Source organism: Armigeres subalbatus, chromosome 1 (assembly GCF_024139115.2).
Source record: "Armigeres subalbatus isolate Guangzhou_Male chromosome 1, GZ_Asu_2, whole genome shotgun sequence".
Classification (NCBI taxonomy): Eukaryota; Metazoa; Arthropoda; class Insecta; order Diptera; family Culicidae; genus Armigeres; species Armigeres subalbatus.
The window spans coordinates 154,623,090-154,641,451 of record NC_085139.1 but is presented as its reverse complement, the minus strand read 5'-3'; the positions used below and the strand labels follow the sequence as shown (position 1 = coordinate 154,641,451).

Genomic DNA, 18,362 nt, shown 5'->3' with positions numbered 1-18,362 from the left:
AGTGCCTATAGGGGTGTTCTATAATAAAAATAACTAAAAATATCTGATATACACGTCATCAGCAAATGAACAGGTTCATATCAACCCCGTGAAACAAGCACTAGTTCTCGAAGCCACCGTTTGTTGGTGTGGCGCTAGTGCTGTTCTTGAAATTTAAAGCTCCGTTCATATTGTACCGTACATTTCACGCGAGTATTTCTAGAGTACTTTGAAAATAGGTCGTATGTGCAAAAGAGAGTCTCTCTTTGGATCTATTCTCTTTCGATTATTACAAAACTATACAAAAGTTTACTTCGATTTTTTTGGCAGATAACCAAAGACGATAGCTTTATCTATCATGCTGAAGTGGAAATGTAGCAAAAAATGCAAAACTAGCCGATATATTAGCGAAAGAGAGCGCGATCAAAGAGAATCTCTCTTTTGCACATACGACCTATTCTCAAAGCAATCTAGATTTATGTATCGCAAAATGATTTTCGATCTGAAAATTTTAAATTTCAATAACTTAACTTGGTCTGCTTTCGTCATTTATCCAGCATTTTACGTGCGGTTATAGCTGCCACAATATAATTATCATCAAAATCAGCCGAAATTATCACCAAAAAAAACAATTAATTAATTTCGATAGCCGCCACAATTTAACATGTTCTGGTAAGGTGCAATCTATTTGACGTTTGTCTTGTGTCGTTTGTCGTCGCAGCGATCATCATCATCCTCATGAATTTATCATTATTGGCTAATAAAGGTTGCACGAAAAAGAAGAAGTCGAAGTATAATATTTGAAAATAATTGCGCGGGGTAACATACGGGAAGTTTTTTAAAACTCTTCTCAAAAATTTTAGGAGCAATTTAATTAAAAACAGTTAGCAGTACGGGGGCGGGGCTAGATTTTCCTTCTACTGCATAATAAACGCAATTTTTTTATTTCAAATTTTATTTTGTGATATCACACTAGATACACAGAATGAGAAAAGTCCAACCCCTTACTGCTTTCCATTTTTAATCAAATTACTTCTAGACATTCCACTAACAGAGCTAAGCGGCCATTAGCGCTGTACATGACCACATTAACTGGGTGAAGCAAATTTTGAGAGAAATTAAATAAATATATTTCAACTTTGTCAATTATCATCCGATTTTGACAATTTAGGGATGCCTGAACCGGAAATTTTATATTGTTTCACAATATGTTTGCAAAGCCGGCTAAGGTCCTTCGAAAAATAAGTTCATCAGAATCCGAATGAAAACAAACTTTAAGGTCCATCTCATTTACCGAAAAATTAGGGTAACCAACTTGATTTGAACCCCTACATATTTTGGACCCTCCTGTCGACATTTTCTTGATATCTGAACTAAAATCAATACCGCTGCTGAATCCCATATATGAAATATATGAAATTATGTGATTTTGGCTTGTATCACACGTCTCATTTGAAAGATATAAGCGGATATTGGATAAAATTTTGCTTTAAACTGAACCATTTTAGCTGACGAGAAACCTAACCATACTGCTCATGTCGTAAATGCGTAACATTTGAATTTTTGTCGATTTATAGTTAATCTAAAGAATCCTTAAGAATCGACCTAAGAATTAAAGCAGATTAGTAGTGATTCAAATTATGTATACTGCTGCATTTAATTTTAAAATGAATCTTAAACATGCATTCTCCCAGCAGCTGCCCTACATTAATTTAAGTTCAGATTCAAAAACTCAAAACTGTTGCACAGCTTTGTTCTATTTTCTGCAGATTGAATCACGAGATTCAAATGTTGTATGTTTTGGCGATTGAACGCGTTATTTTAACTACGGAATTCGGATCAATGTACTTTGCAACTACGCCGCATTTCTGAGCAGCAAAATAGATAATTATTTTATTTATTCAAACAAAATTCAAACATGAACAGAACACTGCTGGAGATACCAGCGTTTTTGTTTCATTTTGCTTCAGATTCCAACGAGAATAGTGTTCTAAAATTTGGAGGAAAAATAAATCACTGCTGATCAATCAGTTAATTGGTTTGCAGTCTTATTTTTTTTCTACTTCAAAAAATTTGGTTTTTTAACAGAACGATGCATTAGAAATTAAAGGCCCACTCTTTACCTCAATGCCAAATATTTGTCAAATTCCTTTAGACATCTATCAAACTGTTTAGATATCGACATGGGTATCAGGCAGACTTGACAAATTTGTTATTATTAATAACTAGTCGACCCGGCAGACGTTGTCCTGCATAGTAGGCGAAAAAGGGCGCTGTAAACTTCCCATGAGAAATTTCCATACGAATCTAATTTTAAGTTTTTGATGATTTTCTCAACTTTATTCGTGATTTTCGAATAAGAAAATATCATATAAACCCGTCGGAAACTATAACGAACGTTTCTGCTGAAGAAATGGAGATAATCCATCCAGCCGTTTTCGAGTTATGCGGATACAAACACAGACCATTTCATTTTTATTATATGAACCGTTTGTTTGAGAAACTGCATATGTAACATTTTTGGCCAAAATGAGATTTTTATATATTCTGAATCCTCTTCCAAAAATACGTATTCTGGCAAAAAATACGAAAAAAAATTTTTGTTCAGGAATGTATGAAATATTTTTCGTTTGTTTGAGAAACTACATAAGTCCACGCACTTTGAAGAGCAATTATGGAGTACTGTTTACAGTTTTTGCACTGGAAGTGCCTCAGGGTGTTGAGTTTTGCCAAAAACTATTGATCTGTATTGAAGAAATCGAATGGTTCGGTGCCAATTTGTCTAAAAACAGTTTTTTGTTGTTTTCTCGAAATTGTGTAAAATGGACTTATGCAGTTTCTCAAACAAATGGTTCATATAGATTTGGTATTTGTTATTGTGACAAATACAGTACTGATAACTTTTGCGCTATAGCGAAACATGTGTATCTGAAATGAACGATTCAGCTATAGAGATAATTGTAATAAATTACATATTTTAGATGGTGCGCTTTTACTTTTAACAACAGCCTAAAATCGAGCCCAAAATAAAAAAATACTGTTTATTTATTTTTTATTCGAATTAAATCTCTCCTCGGGCGATATTGTCGCATGCGTCACTGTGTTCCGTGCTTAAAGCCACAGCTTGACAGCTAGCACCAAGTTTAGCACCAAGTTTTTGGCTTCAATCATATTGTATGCAGATGACAGCCGTTTCAGGGGGCTGGTTCATATAAGTTATTGTTACATATTTCTATTCACTTAATCTTTTTTTTCTGAATAAAAAAAAAACAACAGTTATTGAGTTAATCAACTGATTTACTTATATACAGCACTTGAAAGCACAAACGAATTCGTTATTATTAACTAGTTACTAGTAATAATCGATCCCAATAAAATTCCAATGTTCTGGTACAACCCTATCATAAAACTGATGATGTCAAAAATATCGAGTCGATCAAATCGTCGAGTACTGACACGCCATGTTAGCCCGCACCAAATCATCGATCATCGTCAAACCGGCTGATTTTTGTTTATGTTTCGTTCTACAGTCGCCGCAAAGCGCGCAATCTCAATCTATTAGTTATTTACCTTACCATTGTTCCACGTTCCGGAACCGGTCAGAGTGAAATCTTTCTAATATGAACGAAGCGTTCCGTGCAGTCGATGCCAAAGGCAATCAGGACGATGGAGAGGACGACGATGGACTGGTGGAAATGACGGATTTTTATGATCCGATCGCGGCTCTATTGTCCAGCATTGGTGGGGAGGCTGAAAATCTCACCGAGGAGTTGAGGTGATTATGCGGTCCTGATTATTTGGCACAGTAAAGCTAACAGGAAACCCATTTCAGGAAATATGATATCAAGTACGAACATCTTTCCGGTTTATGCGATGAGGATCTAATTGTTCTAGGGCTGAAGAACAAAAAGATCAGAGATGAAGTACTGGCCGAAATTGAAGTTTTGCCTAACCAAATGGAACACTATGATCAGTAAGTAGTAACAGAAATAATATTAATTTTATATATAGCGGAACAATATTCTAGACATATATATTCTATAAGAATTTTGCTTGAAATTTACGTCTAACGTATTCGTGAAGAAATGCCTGCTTCTTTAGGAAACTTGCATTATCGTTACGGAGCACGTCTCAGGTGCTTCTCATCTGATGAAAGGTTCTACAGGTCCAGTAACAGTATTGTAGGGCTTGTGTTGAACTTAATCCTGAATTAAAAAAAAACATTAATAAAGATAAAAAAAAGTATTGTAGGGGTTGCAGATGTCGCATATCACGTGCCGTGTTTGAAGTCAAGTCAAGACAGTCGACTTGTTCTCTCCAGTTATGTCGGTCTTTCCACGTATCCCCATCCCATTTTTATTGACGAAGAAACAAGTATTAGATAGCTCGTGTGACGGCGTCCTGTCCGACCAATGTTGGCAAGGTGTCGGCTTCTTAGCTTCTGGTTTCTTCGTGTCCCGAAAAATACCATGTAAAAGTAATATTACGATCTGTATCGTCCAGGAGCTTCTGAATTGTTTGTATCTCAGGGTGTTTGATTTTGGTTTCAGCAAATCGAAAGCAATTAGAGCGCTAGCAACCAATTGCGACCAGCGCCCCTCGCATCTTCGTAAGCGCAACGGGAAATTGATAGTTGGGTTTTTCTTGATTTTTTTTTAAAACTTTGTTAAAGTGTTTTTTTTTTATTATTTGTAGACTAGCAGACCGACAAACTTTATTTCGCCTGGAATTTCTGTTTCATTTGTATGGGGCCTTTCTTTTCAAAGGGGGAGAGGTCTCAAACCATCTTAAGAACTTTCCCCGGCCCCAAAAACCTCTGCATACCAAGTTTCACGCCGATCGGTTCAGTAGTTTCCGAGTCTATAAGGGTTAGACAGACAGAAATTTATTGTTATGTATATAGGTATATTAAGTTCAACACTAAATGAATAGTTGGTTAGGGAAGATCCATTAATTACGTAACGCAAAAATTGGCCCTTTTCAATCCCCCTCCCCCCTATGTCACACTTTTTGTATGAATCATTCAAAATTTTTGTATGGATTGTCACACTTCCGGCAACCCCCTTTCCCCCCTGAGCGTTACGTAATTTATGGATGCTCCCTTAGATGAGAAAGTAATCTATAGGAGGTCGCCTTGGTAAGCGATTAAATAATTATTTTGTACGAAGTCATGTCAAAATAATTTACTCCGATAGAAAACACGAGCAAAGGCGCACTCTGCGCAATTGCAATAGAACATAGAACTAAACACCCGGATTCGCGCCCGATACGCAACACGTTCAATCGCGAACTAATTGATTAACTTTTCGACCGCATTAAACAGAACTAAACGCCACAGATCCACGTCTGATACCAGATACGTTCAAACGCGAACTAATTCATTTAACTTCCGACCGCACAAAATATAACTAAACACCCGGATTCGTGTCCGATCAAAGGCCGTAACTTGGCATCTACTTGATCTTGATTTGATCTTTACTTGACCTTCACTTGACTTTTACTCGACCTTTCTTTACTTGACTTTTACTCGACCTCGACTTGACTTTTACTTGGTCATGACTTGACCCTTACTGACAGGAATTGTATACGATGGAAGTGAACTTCCCCATGGGGTCTCCCCACCCAGCACGATATGTTAGGTATCAGCCGGTTGATCCACCTACCGTTAGAAGAGTTATTCCACTCGTCTTCCCGGATGACCAGTAAGACTGGCAGCATGCTCGCTATCACGCATGATGCATCGTGTGATATCGTGCGGTAGGCAGGTGATATGCCGCAACAGCAGCCGAAGCCCTCTTGCACGCATAGTCGACTTGGGTTCCGAAGGTCAGCTTGTCGTCTATAACGACCCCAAGGAGCTTCAAATTCCGCTTTGATGCGATCGCGACTTCACCCGCATGAATCACTGCGTGTTGAACCGATTTGCGGTTGTTGACGATAAGAGCCGCAATATCGGCACTCCACCAGTATACCGGGCGTCTGCTATTTCTTGGCTGGGCTTTTTTTTTTTTTGTCTTTATTAAGGAGATTGGCTGGGCTTTCCTCGGCGCATGATAGGACAGCTACCAACGCATCTCTGTACCTCAGATGCTGCAGTCCAAATCTGGTGCCAGACCAGGACTGACAAACGTTATGTCAATCCATGACTCGACCCCGTTCCTTCTGAACATCTGAACGTGTTATCGGAACCATAATTGAATAGCACTGCGTCGAACTTCGCTAGCGCTTCTAGTAATGTTTAACCCCTTCGATTGGTGCAGTGGCTGCCCCACTCCATTGTGCTAGCGTTAAAATATTCTGCTTTGCAACCGGCTTATAACCCACTAGGTCGGACGATATGACGGATCATCAGGTTGAACTGTTCTAATGGCCACCTTTGTGGAGCATTTTTTTTTCTTCCTAAACAATGGAGGGGGAATCTGCTCAACAGACATCCTGGGTTGACCAGGAAGTGCGGGGTTAGGGATCACCGAGGGAGGCAGGACTACATCTCCGACCCGCTAAACCGTTTCCATTGCCGCCAAGCCCATAGTCCCTTCGGTACAACCAGAAAGTAATGCTTCAAAGGGGGGCCAGTGCACAACGCACCCTCGAGGTTAGCTGCGTGTTCTTGCAGCACCGAACATCGTAACTCGCTTTTTTAGAAGAACACCATGGTATCGTGCCAGCGCGTTGCCGGCTTTCCAGGTGGCCTTACCACGCCCTATGTCCTCGGAAGGTGGGAAGGGACGACTTCGCGCCTGCTTCCCTCTGCACGACTGGTATCAAAAATGATGATGCCGCGTACACCCCAAATTGACCTTTCTGCGATAGGGCCTATTCGCCAGCACACAGAGGGACTTGCCGACGCGGTGCCTACGCCTGCCCCAGCTTTGACGAGGACCCCTTTCCGTCCTCGGGCTCGAAACCCGCCCGGTTGACCGACGCCGCGAAAGCGACGATACCATGTTGTTCTTCGCGCGGCCACTTGTTCGGTAAAAGGATCGAGTTCGACCACAGAGCATGACCACCGGTATGACCCATGAAGCCGACTCCGATCCCTTGGACCACCTCTTATTTGCGCCTGAACTAGCCATCCTTGAGTCCACGCGCCACCTTCTATGTAGCTCCGAGACGATTTGGGCGATAGCCGATAAAACGGCGTTCCAGCCAACTTCATCTTTACACATCCTCCGAACTAGGTTGTCCGGGGTAGTGTCCAGACCACATGTGGCAAGCATGTGGTCACGCATTGCGCGAAAACGTGAGCACACGAACAACACGTGTTCCGCCGTTTCCTCTAAACCTGCGCACACCAAACACTCGGGCGAGGCCGAGCAAGCCAGCTGCGTTACCTGCACTTTGATTTTGCAGCACGCTTAAACGCCGGGCACATCGAACCCCCCATGGGGTGCTTGCTGTTCACAGCTTTGCTGGAACTAATCAAACAATTGAGAGGGTGCGTGCAGCATTGTGCCTTATGTCCCTCCAAACCGCAGCGTCGGCAGAGATTGCTTCTGTCAGGGCCTTTGGAGTCCCATTGCTTGTGCCCCGGTTCCAGACACTTGAAGCAAACTTCGAGTTGCTCGTATATGCGCACAGGGCATACCGACCATCCCACTTTGACGCGCCCTAACTTGACTACCTTGGAGGCGTCCGCTGCAGATAGCCGAACCAATGCTACCTGCGTCCCTGCCGGACCTTTCCGTAGCCGAACGGCTGCGGTGGGCGTCTCCACTTCACACTGTCGCCGCAGTGCCGTGACGAGCTCTTCGACTTCGGTGATCTCGTCCAGGTCTTTAACCCTTAGATTCACCTCCGTCGTGAGTGCCCTCACCTTGACCGTCTCGCCTAGGACTTCCTCCGCCAACTTCTTGTAGGCGGCGCCCTTTTGCGAGATGCCCCGCTTCAGCTCGAGGATCATCTCGCCCATCCGGGTACGTCTTATTCGACGTACGTCGGCGCCGAGTTCACCGAGCTTGACGTCACTCCTCATCGCCTTCAAAACATCCGAGTACTTAGCCTCGTCCGCCGTGATGACTAGGGCATCGCCCCTGGAGCGATTGGCGCCTACCCTAGACTTCTTGCTACCCTCATTCGCCTGGGCCTTCTTTTCGGCCCTTGACGTCTTCGGTTTCCTCTTGTTCTTGACCAGGGTCCAGGAGGCGTCATCCCCCTCTATTTCCCTGGTCTGGTGTGGCTGAGAACTTTCAGCCTGCCGTAACCCCTTGCCACCGTCTTTCCTGAGTGGACGGACCTTTCCAGGTCCTTCCTCCCCCGGTTTTGGAGGTACCTGGCCGGGGTTCAGCTTCCCAGCCCCACTACCCTTGTTCGGGGTAGTAACCCTCCGCGTTTTGGAGCGGCCCCAGAGAGCTCATCCCCTGGAGACTGTCTCCCCCGTTTTTATGTCTGCTCCGTTGGAGCAGTCACCCCCGACGTACCCGCAAATACTTGAGCCTCAGTCTGGGTAGACTTTGGCACCACCGTCTTCGCTGGCATGCCTTCGGTCGATTCGACCGTGCCCGAGTCCGCGAATCCTTGGGCCTCAGTCTGGGTAGACCTCGACTCCACCGATTTTACGGGTTTACACTTGGCCGTCCCGACCGCCCCTCTCCAGCTTGGCGTCCAGCACCGACTTTCGAAGTTTCTGCAAGCTCCTCTTGAGGTCCTTGCTGATATTATGCTTCGATGACGCAAAGTCGATGATGGCGTCCAGCTGTTCCGTCGCCACCTCGAAGGCCGAAAGCCCATCGCGTTTGCGGTTCATCGCCTCCACAAGCCATGGGCCGTCAATAACCCCTACCGGCGTTTTTCTAGCCGAGAGGAAGGTTGAGTGACCCACGCTGGCGCTGAGCACTGAGCTGCCGACTATTGCCTCTGGCCTCCTAGGCGGATACCTGAACAACCCACCTCTTGCGAAGGGGTTGTCGCCTACACTACTACCACTAATTGAAGAATTGACTTGGTTTTCCATTTTGGTCCCACGAGTTGCTCGGGAGACGCGGTAAGGGACAATTACTGTGGAGGGTGCCCAGGTACCCCACAGGCTCCGTTAAAGGCCTAGCTCATTATTTCACCCCCCTGGCCATGCATCCCCTCGGCACGGGTCGCTTGACGCCTTGGGATTAGGGGTTAGGGACGATGGTCCCGGTCTAACTCGCAGTGGCCATGGGGAGGGGTCGTCAAGCCCTTGGACAAAGTCCCTGCTGCCCCGTGGTGGAGCATAGCAGCTACAATAGAACACACCATTGATCTTGGCTATCACGACACCCTCAGCAGGGGGGCCAGGACGTGCGCAGCGTTAGACGTACCAAGAACGGTGAAATGATCTTGGCACTGAAGCGTGGCGCGCAATCCAGCGGGGTGGCTTACAAAAAGCTTGCCCAGGAGGTCTTGGGTGACGGCGCTCAGGTCAGGTCGTTGGGTGCGGAAGTGACCCTCCAGTGTAAGCAGCTGGATGAGGTCACGACCGCGGAAGACGTCGTCTCTGCCGTCAAAGAGTAGTGCGGCACAGAGGTTGAGCGGTCCTCTGTACGTCTAAGAGGGGGATTCTTTGGTACGCAGGTAGCCTATCTCAGACTACCGGTGGCTGACGCCAAAAAGGTCATTGAGAAAGGAAGCTGAAGATTGGCTGGTCAGTATGCCCAGTAAGCATGCTCCAGCCACCTTCAGTGGACAGGTGCAACCGGTGCCTTGAGTCCGGGCACAAGTCTTATGACTGCAAGGGCCCAGACCGAAGCAAGATGTGTCGTCGCTGCGGCGAGGAGGGACACAAGGCACAGGAATGCGACAAGGCACCTAGGTGCCTTATCTGCGCCAGTAAGAAGGAGGCCCGGAACCATGCTATGGGCGGGCCTGCGTGTCCCTTCGGAGAAGCCAATCGGAAAAAGCCGTGCAAGTAACACAGCTGAATCTGAATCACTGTGCACCTGCCCAGCAGCTGCTGTGGCAGGCGGTCTCGGAGTCGAGGATCGATGTCGCCCTCCTGTCCGACCCGTACAACGTCCCTGCCGGCAATGGCAACTGGGTGGTGGACGGGTCTGGAATCGGCGGCAATCTGCACAACGGGAAGGTACCCCGTTCAAGAGGTTGTACACTCCTCCGCGGAGGGTGTCGCGATAGCCAAGATCAATGGGGTGTTCTATTGTAGCTGCTACGCCCCACCAAGGTGGCCAATGGAACAGTTCAACCAGATGATCGACAGGCTATCGGCCGACCTAGTAGGTCGGAGCCCGTTCGTTATAGCGGGAGACTTTAATGCTTAGGCAGTGGAATGGGGCAGCTGCTGCACCAATCAGAGGGGACAAGCTTTACTCGAGGCACTTGCAAAACTCGACGCAGTGCTTGTCAATGACGGAGCCAGTAGCACATTCCGTAGGAATGGGGCCGAGTCATGGATAGATGTAACGTTTGTCAGCCCCAGTCTGGTCTCGGACCTGGACTGGAGGGTAGACGAGGGCTACACCCATAGTGATCACCTAGCAATTCGCTTCAAGATCAACTATGGTGTGCAGCGTCCGAGGGCGGGTGATCCTTGTCAGGTCCGTGGGTGGAAGACAAATCACTTCGACAGCGAAGTTTTCACCGCGGCCCTGGGACTGGAGGCCAACACCGGGGATGCGCTGATAGCTGTCCTATCACGCGCGTGCGACGCTACTATGCCGAGGAAAGCCCTGCCAGGAAATGGCAGACGCCCGGTATATTGGTGGAGTGCCGAAATTGCAGCCCTACGATCAGCCTGCCTCAAGGCTAGACGTAGGACGCAACGAGCCCGCACCGAGGAGGAAAGAGCGGTCCGCCGGGAAGTGTTTCAAGCTGCGAGACTGGCCCTTAACAAGGCCATCAAGAGCAGCAAGAAAGCGTGCTTCGACAACCTGTGCGAGGGTGCCAATGCGAATCCGTGGGGTGACGCCTATAGGATCATGATGGCCAAGACCAAAGGGGGCTCTTCACCCCCCGAACGGTCACCGGACCGGTTGGCGAGGATTATCGAAGTACTCTTCCCGTCCCGAGCCACAAGTCCCTGGCCTCCTCCTGCGCTGCAAGGCGCTGGGAGTGTGGCCGAAATGGTGGCTCCGGTGACGAACGAAGAGTTACTCGCAGTGGCTAACGCCCTTGCGATGAACAAAGCTCCAGGCCCCGATGGAGTTCCAAACAGTGCACTTAAGGCGGCGATCATAGCGAACCCGAACATGTTCAGGCTAGCTATGTAGATATGCCTTGATGAAGTGTTGTTTCCCTGAGAGATGGAAAAGGCAGAAGTTGGTACTGCTGCCGAAGGCCGGAAGCCTCCGGGTGACCCATCGGCGTACAGACCAATTTGCCTGATCGACACGACGGGTAAACTGCTCGAGAGGATCATCCTCAACAGGCTCACCCCGTACGCAGAGGGTACGGATGGCCTGTCGAGTAACCAGTTTGGTTTTCGGAAGGGTAAGTCCACGGTGGGCGCTATCAATTCAGTCCTCAAGACTGCAGAGGTAGCGATCCAACGGAAAAGGCGAGGAATTCGATACTGTGCGTTGGTGACACTGGACGTGAAGAACGCATTCAACAGCGCAAGCTGGGATGCCATCGCGCTCTCGTTACACCGGCTTAGCCTGCCGGTGGGACTGTACCGGATCTTGAAAGCTACTTCCAGAACCGTGTGCTGCTATACGAGACCGATGCCGGTCAGAAAAGTGTTCCTATTACCGCAGGAGTCCCGCAAGGTCAATCCTGGGCCCGGTACTATGGAACCTGATGTATGACGGGTTCTGAAGCTAAACTTCCTCCTGGTGTGAAGATCGTCGGCTTTGCTGACGATGTAACCCTAGAGGTCTACGGGGAGTCAATCCCCGAAGTAGAGCTAACCGCAGAACACGCGATCAGCACTGTGGCGGACTGGATGAGTGCGAGAGGCCTTGAGCTCGCTCAACATAAGACGGAGGTGGTTATCGTCAGCAACCGTAAGTCGGCACAACATGCAGTTGTACACGTGGGAGACGTCGCGATCACTTCAAAGCGGAGTCTGAAGATTCTTGGGGTCATCATAGACGACAAGCTTACCTTCGGTAGCCATGTCGAATATGCGTGCAAGAAGGCTTCGACTGCTGTGGCGGCATTATCGAGGATGATGTCCAACAGCTCCAAGGTGTGCGCCGGTAGACGTAGGCTACTGGCAGGCGTTGCCGCATCTATTCTTAGGTACGGCGGTCCGTCCTGGGCAAAAGCACTGGGGGTAACCAGTTAGCTGCAGAAACTGGAGAGCACCTACCGCTTGATGTGCCTCAGGGTGATATCTGCCTACCCCACTGTATCGCACGCCGCATCCTGCGTCATAGCGTGCATGATGCCAGTCGAGCTGGTCATCCGGGAAGACGAGGAGTGTTTTCAGCTACGTGGCACCAGAGGAGCCCGCGAGCGTACCAGGGTGACTTCGGTTGCTAGATGGCAGCGCAAGTGAGATAACTCCTCGAGTAAGGTAGGTGGACTCACCGGCTGATTCCTAACATATCAAGCTGGGTGGGGAAATTCATTTCCAGCTGACACAATTTCTGTCAGGCTATGGCTGTTTCCGACAGTACCTCCACAGGTTTGGCAAGCGGAGGTCCCCGTATGCCCTGACTGCTCAGGTGTTGACGAAACTGCAGAGCACATACTGTTCGTATGTCCTCGTTTCGACGTCGAAAGAAGAGCAATGCTAGACGTTTGCGGCCGGGACACAACTCCGGATAATCTTATCCAAAGGATGTGTCAAGCGGTGGAGAAGTGGAACGCAGTCTCGACTGCAACCACTCAGATTGCCTGCAGCCTGCAGAGAATCTGGCGCGCCGAGCAACAATCGACAAGCATGACTAACTTGTGATTGGTAAGTTAGAGCGAAAGTGCCGAACGCGAAGAAGTGTGTGAATGGTCTGCCCATGCAGAGGTAATGGCGCAGCGAGTGGCAACCGAGATCGTCACCTCGAAGCATGGCAGAAGGGTGAATGAATAGGTGTATGTATGGACAGCTTTGTGCTTTGAAATGCGCGGCACGAGAGGCATCCGCAGGACTGTCAGGTTGGCCTCAATCGTCAAATGGCAGCGTGCGTGGGACAGTTCCACTAAGGGTAGATGGACACATAGGTTGATACCGGAGATAGGTACGTGGGTCAAGAGGCGCCATGGAGAAATCACTTTCCACCTGACCCAGGTCCTTACAGGCCATGGTTGCTTCAGACAGTACCTACACCGGTTCGGACACTCGGCCTCGCCCGAGTGTCCGGTGTGCGTTGGTTTAGAGGAAACGGCGGAACACGTGTTGTTCGTGTGCCCGCGTTTTCGCACAATGCGTGACCACATGCTTGCCACATGTGGTCTGGACACTACCCCGGACAACCTAGTTCGGAGGATGTGTAAAGATGAAGGTGGCGCGTGGACAAATAAGCAAATAAGAGGTGGTCCAAGGGTTCGGAGTCGGCTTCATGGGTCATACCGGTGCCCTGTGGTCGAACTAGATCCTTTTATCGAACAAGTGGCCGCGCGAAGAACAACATGGTATCGTCGCTTTCGCGGCGTCGGTCAACCAGGCGGGTTCCAGGCCCAAGGACGGAAAGGGTCCTCGTCAAGGCTGGGGCAGGCGTAGGCACCGCGTCGGCAAGTCCTCTGTGTGCTGGCGAATAGGCCCTATCGCAGAAAGGTCAATTTAGGGGTGCACGCGGCATCATCATTCTTGATATCAGTCGTGCAGAGGGAAGCAGGCGCGAAGTCGACCCTGCCCACCTTCCGAGGACATAGGGCGTGGTAAGGCCACCTGGAAAGCCGGCAATGCGCTGGCACGATACCATGGTGTTCTTCTAAAAAGCGAGTCACGATGTCCGGTGCTGCAAGGACACGCAGCTAACCTCGAGGGTGCGTTGTGCACTGGCCCTCCTTTGAAGCATTACTTTCTGGTTGTACCGAAGGGACGATGGGCTTGGCGGCAATGGAAACGGTTTAGCTGGTCGGGGATGCAGTCCTGCCTCCCTCATTGGAGGTGGCCCCTAACCCAGCACTTCCTGGTCAACCCAGGATGTCTGTTGAGCAGATTCCCCCTCCATTGTTTAGGAAGAAAAAAAAAATGTATGGACTGCACATGCCGCGCTGGGAATAGCGCAGGAATGTTGGTTCCTACGACTACTGATACCCCGCGGCGTGGCAGAGGAGTGTGGGTGAGCATCCAAGTCAGTCTCACATGGTACGAAAGGAATGAGTTGAGTCGTGTTGAGCTAGTCTCATATGGCATGAACGAGGTGAGTCAGACTCACATGGTATGTCAGAAGTGGGAACCTAAGTGAAGAGTCCCACAAGGGATGCCAGAGGGAGTGTTAGGTCGAATGACTCGAGTAGTATGTGTCAGCGCGAACTGAATGAAAGAGGTGAGTCCCACACGGCATGAGAAGGGTGGGCACAAAAGTTAGTCCCGCACGGCATGAGAAGGGTGGGCACACAAGTCAGACCCATAGGAGCGTTAGCGTGTGTGCAAGCATGGAGTGTATGAGCATGAATCAAGGGTTTGGGTGGGCATACAAGTTAGACCCACATGGCATGAGAAGGGTGGGCACACAAGTTAGACCCGCACGGCATGACAGAGGTGCAACAGAGTATGTAGGGTGTGTTTGAGGGTGCGATAGAGTACTGCCATCCCCCAGAAGTAGTACTGGGAGGTAGTTCCTGGGGGAAACGATGGTGGAGCCCAAGGGAGTTTAGTCGGTATTACCGGTATGGTCGAGTCCGACACTCCAGTACACTTCCGTGTGGTAGTTTGGCAACTACAATGCACGTGTACTGGGTTAGTGTGTAAATGCATTCTCCCTTGCAAAAAAAAAAAAAAGATAAAAAAAAACACCCTCAGCAGTGGAGTGGTACTCTTGGATCGGGTAGCCTTTGTCCTTAGCTTTCTTTGCGGGTCAAGATGCGTTCGACTTCCGCTTTGCCATGTTTCAGTTCCTCACTGATGTTCTGCCTTGCGGGGTTTACCTCATCCACTGCTAACGTCCCGCTTGTGGCTGCCGTCGAATTCTACTAAGGTAGTCGCCTTTAATTATCCCACGGTTATCTTTGCATGCCTTACAGGCCCATTCATGGGTTGTCACTTACGTATTCAGAGCCAGACCAGCGCAAGTCAGGAAAGGTAATTTGAGCCTACTCCCACCCAGCAGACAAAGCTTGGTGGCAGGACTGGAAAGCGTGCTACAAGATCCGACACGGTTTTAGGGGACGGAAGACAGAATAGCCATTAGCCTACTCGCCGTTTCAAGTCAGTGTCACCCGACTCTACTATGAGAGTAGAATGTCAGACTGTCAGCTCTCGCTTTCACAATATTATGGTATCCAATACAAGGTCCGTTAATGCTTCATCCTGATGTATCAATTGGTAATCCCAGGGCTACACGGGTTTTTATTTTAAAGAAGGACTATCGAAAACAATGTTTATTAGTGAAAAAATGGTTCAATATAATACGAATATGAATTAAATTGTTGAACTAAATGATAAAACTAGCAAATAATCCTTTTTTAGAATCTAGTTCATCTAAGCCTCCTCCTATTTTCATGGACTCATAGAATGTGACTTCAGATTGTTCTGCACTTCCTCATCAGTGTGTACCATTATTCTATCACTTTATAGGGCTATGAAAACACTCGACGTTCAGGGCTACACCAGAGGTATCCTAAAAAATACTCTATCCCACTTGGATAGTCTCGCCGCGTTACTTACCTTAACACAACTGAAGCTCTCCACACAACACGTGGAAAACGTACAAATCGAGGACGATAAATATGCATCGGAAGCAGCGGTAAGTATTTGCCAAAAACTAGCGATTAAAAGTCAAGAAATAGAGCATTTCATCAAAGAGCTGAGAAAAGGACGATTTGACAAAAAGAAAGGATTTTCGAACCCGAATAATAGAGGTAAACGAGGTAGTTGTCTTCACAAAATATTGTTGGTCTCACTTTTAGTCGGCTGTACGTACATCGGTATCAGGCATTTCAAACTTTCGATTAAGTAGAATTAAGTTGATGGTTGTATACGTACACAATAAATATATTAAGTATCAATATCAGTTATCCGGTCCATCAAGAATAGGCACGTCTGTAAAATTGATGACAGCATCCTCGGGTATATCTCTCTGATATTCGACCATAACGATCGTGTTTTTGCCTTGCACAAGAATGTGCCGTGGCACGTAGATCGTCACTTGTGGTCCTACTATTGGCCAATAGCGGCCCAAGTTGAATCCATTGATGAACACCACTCCCTTACCCCATCCTCTTGGATCCAAATAAGTGTCGAATATCTTATCGGCTGTAATATCAAAATCGCCATGAAATATTTTCACGGAACTTGTAGTGTCCTCCGAAGTGCTGTACTGATCGATGTATTTTTCCAACAATGAGTAGTCTTCGAATGGAAAACCAGTCATGGTCCAGTTCAAGAGTTCATGTCCATCAAGGGTAACAGCGCCCAGAATGCCCTTGAAGTCATTTGCTATACCATAGTTGATGCGTCCTTGGTTCTCCACCACCAGCTGAAGTTTAGTACCTACGCCTAGGCTAATCGGTAATGAGTAGATGGCATTTTCACGTGATAATACTCCGATTAGTTTCTGAAACGAAACAAGACAAGGTTGTAACGATAATGATCATGAAATTCTTCAACATTAGACGTATTCCGGCATGTTTTTGAGATGCTGCATCTTGCTGGAGGTAAGAAATTAATAAATCGGACATATAGTCAACCCAGGAGCGGTCGCTTTTGATGTCAACCTGAGAAACAGAATGAGGATGACGCAATAAGCACAATTTTGCATTGCGATCAACGTTGGAGCGCATAACAAAACAATAGACAACAGAATATGAATATGAATATGAGCATTCCCTTCACAGTCAGCAGCACAACGAAGATGATGGCTTCAATAGCCCAGTAAGTTATACTAATGACACACTGGTGGTATTCGTACCATGGTACAAGTTGTACCACAGGTGTGTCACATTGTACCATGCTGGTACAACGTGGAAAACCATTGTACAATATGTACTAGGGTACATAACCGTGGTATACCACGGTCCTTGTACCACCAGTGTGTCTTTAGTATTAGCTAACGCCTAGTTTAACATCGGTAATTCTAAAAAGCGTCAAGTTACTAAATTGTTGTTGCACCGAGATGTGACGTCCCAAACCGAAACCATGTTCGGATCTATTGGAAATGTTTGACACGGTGGCAGGGTTGCCACTACTTTTTGGGAAAAGTCTGGTATGCTACAAATTAAAAATCTGGCAAAATCTGGCGAAGAAATTCGTCTTTAACGTTTTTTAGTCTCTATTTAGGTTTTTTTTTAGTTTCTAATATTAATTTATATTTCTTTTTAATTTAAGAGATTTTAACTAAAAATGTGATCTAATACTAATTATTTTTACCAATATTAGAAAATCCTGGCCCCTTTTTGCTTTTACTCTATGTTTATCAATTTTTATCTTAAAAAGAATATCTTTTCCGCCTAAGATATTTGTTTGAACAATTCGATATTTGTAAAAATGAGATTCTTAGAAATCATACAATTTTATACAATTCAGAAAATTCAGAATGAATTGATTGTTAGATTTTAGATTAGCTCTGAAATATCTAAAAATTATAAAACAATATAAATAATTATGGCTCCTGAACTTCATCTCATGTCTCCGATGTTCATCGCATCAATAACAAAGCAATGGAAAAGTATTTGATTTGTTTCTCATTTTGTGATTTTTTTCAGCAGTGGGCACGAATGTTTTCAAAAAGAAGCGACGAAGTTGGTGCCGTATTTATCTGTTTCGCGATGAGATAAATGTATGTTCAGTGAGATGGAGATTGGAACATTTCCGAACAGCTATTGACTTCATTCAGAATAACAGGGTTCACTTTTATTTTGAATTTCTAAGGCAACACTTACATGAAGTTCAAACCATTTTTAAATTGATTGATTACCAAACAAACGAAGCTCAAATTAAAATGGTCTACAGTACCTGTAAGCCCATAGGTATTCCAAAAAGAATTTTGATAAGCATAGTTAATAATTGTATATTTGTTAAAAGTGCCATCATATTTTTACGAAATATCCATAATAGCAGAGGATTTTGATGAGCGTAACAAGTCCATGAGAAAAGGTTAAGACAAGCATTTGTTACTCAGAGTACGATTATGAAAAAGATTTGAACAAAATTGCGCTCTGAGTATCGCGAATTGACCACTTTTACGGAGGTTCCGGATTTTCCGGAGGAATTTCGGTGGCCACTCAGACTCATGAGAACGGACCACGTTAATCATTCGCTTTTCAGAGACGGATGAGTTTTATGAACTTTTCACTTTTACCTATGCTCCAAATCTTCCGTGGCCGACTTCCGACTTCCGGTGGCCAATAAGGTC

The 18,362-nt window shown here is 46.5% G+C and overlaps 2 protein-coding genes across 3 annotated transcripts in view; one reads left to right on the top strand and one right to left on the bottom strand.

The window, feature by feature from the left end:
* Nucleotides 1-3,487: 3,487 nt before the first annotated feature.
* LOC134205341 (uncharacterized) lies at nt 3,488-16,026 on the top strand. Its single transcript, XM_062680510.1, has 3 exons — nt 3,488-3,754; nt 3,812-3,952; nt 15,587-16,026. The coding sequence occupies exons 1-3, from the start codon at nt 3,600-3,602 to the stop codon at nt 15,966-15,968; spliced, it is 678 nt and encodes a 225-aa protein (XP_062536494.1). The 5' UTR covers nt 3,488-3,599; the 3' UTR covers nt 15,969-16,026.
* LOC134205338 (beta-galactosidase-like) overlaps nt 15,881-18,362 on the bottom strand; it is a 21,785-nt gene continuing 19,303 nt past the window's right edge. For both annotated transcript variants that reach the window (XM_062680508.1, XM_062680507.1), the window contains exon 9: nt 15,881-16,565. In XM_062680508.1, the coding sequence (XP_062536492.1) occupies nt 16,020-16,565 (546 nt within the window). In that variant the 3' untranslated portion in view covers nt 15,881-16,019. The remainder of the gene's footprint in view (nt 16,566-18,362) is intronic.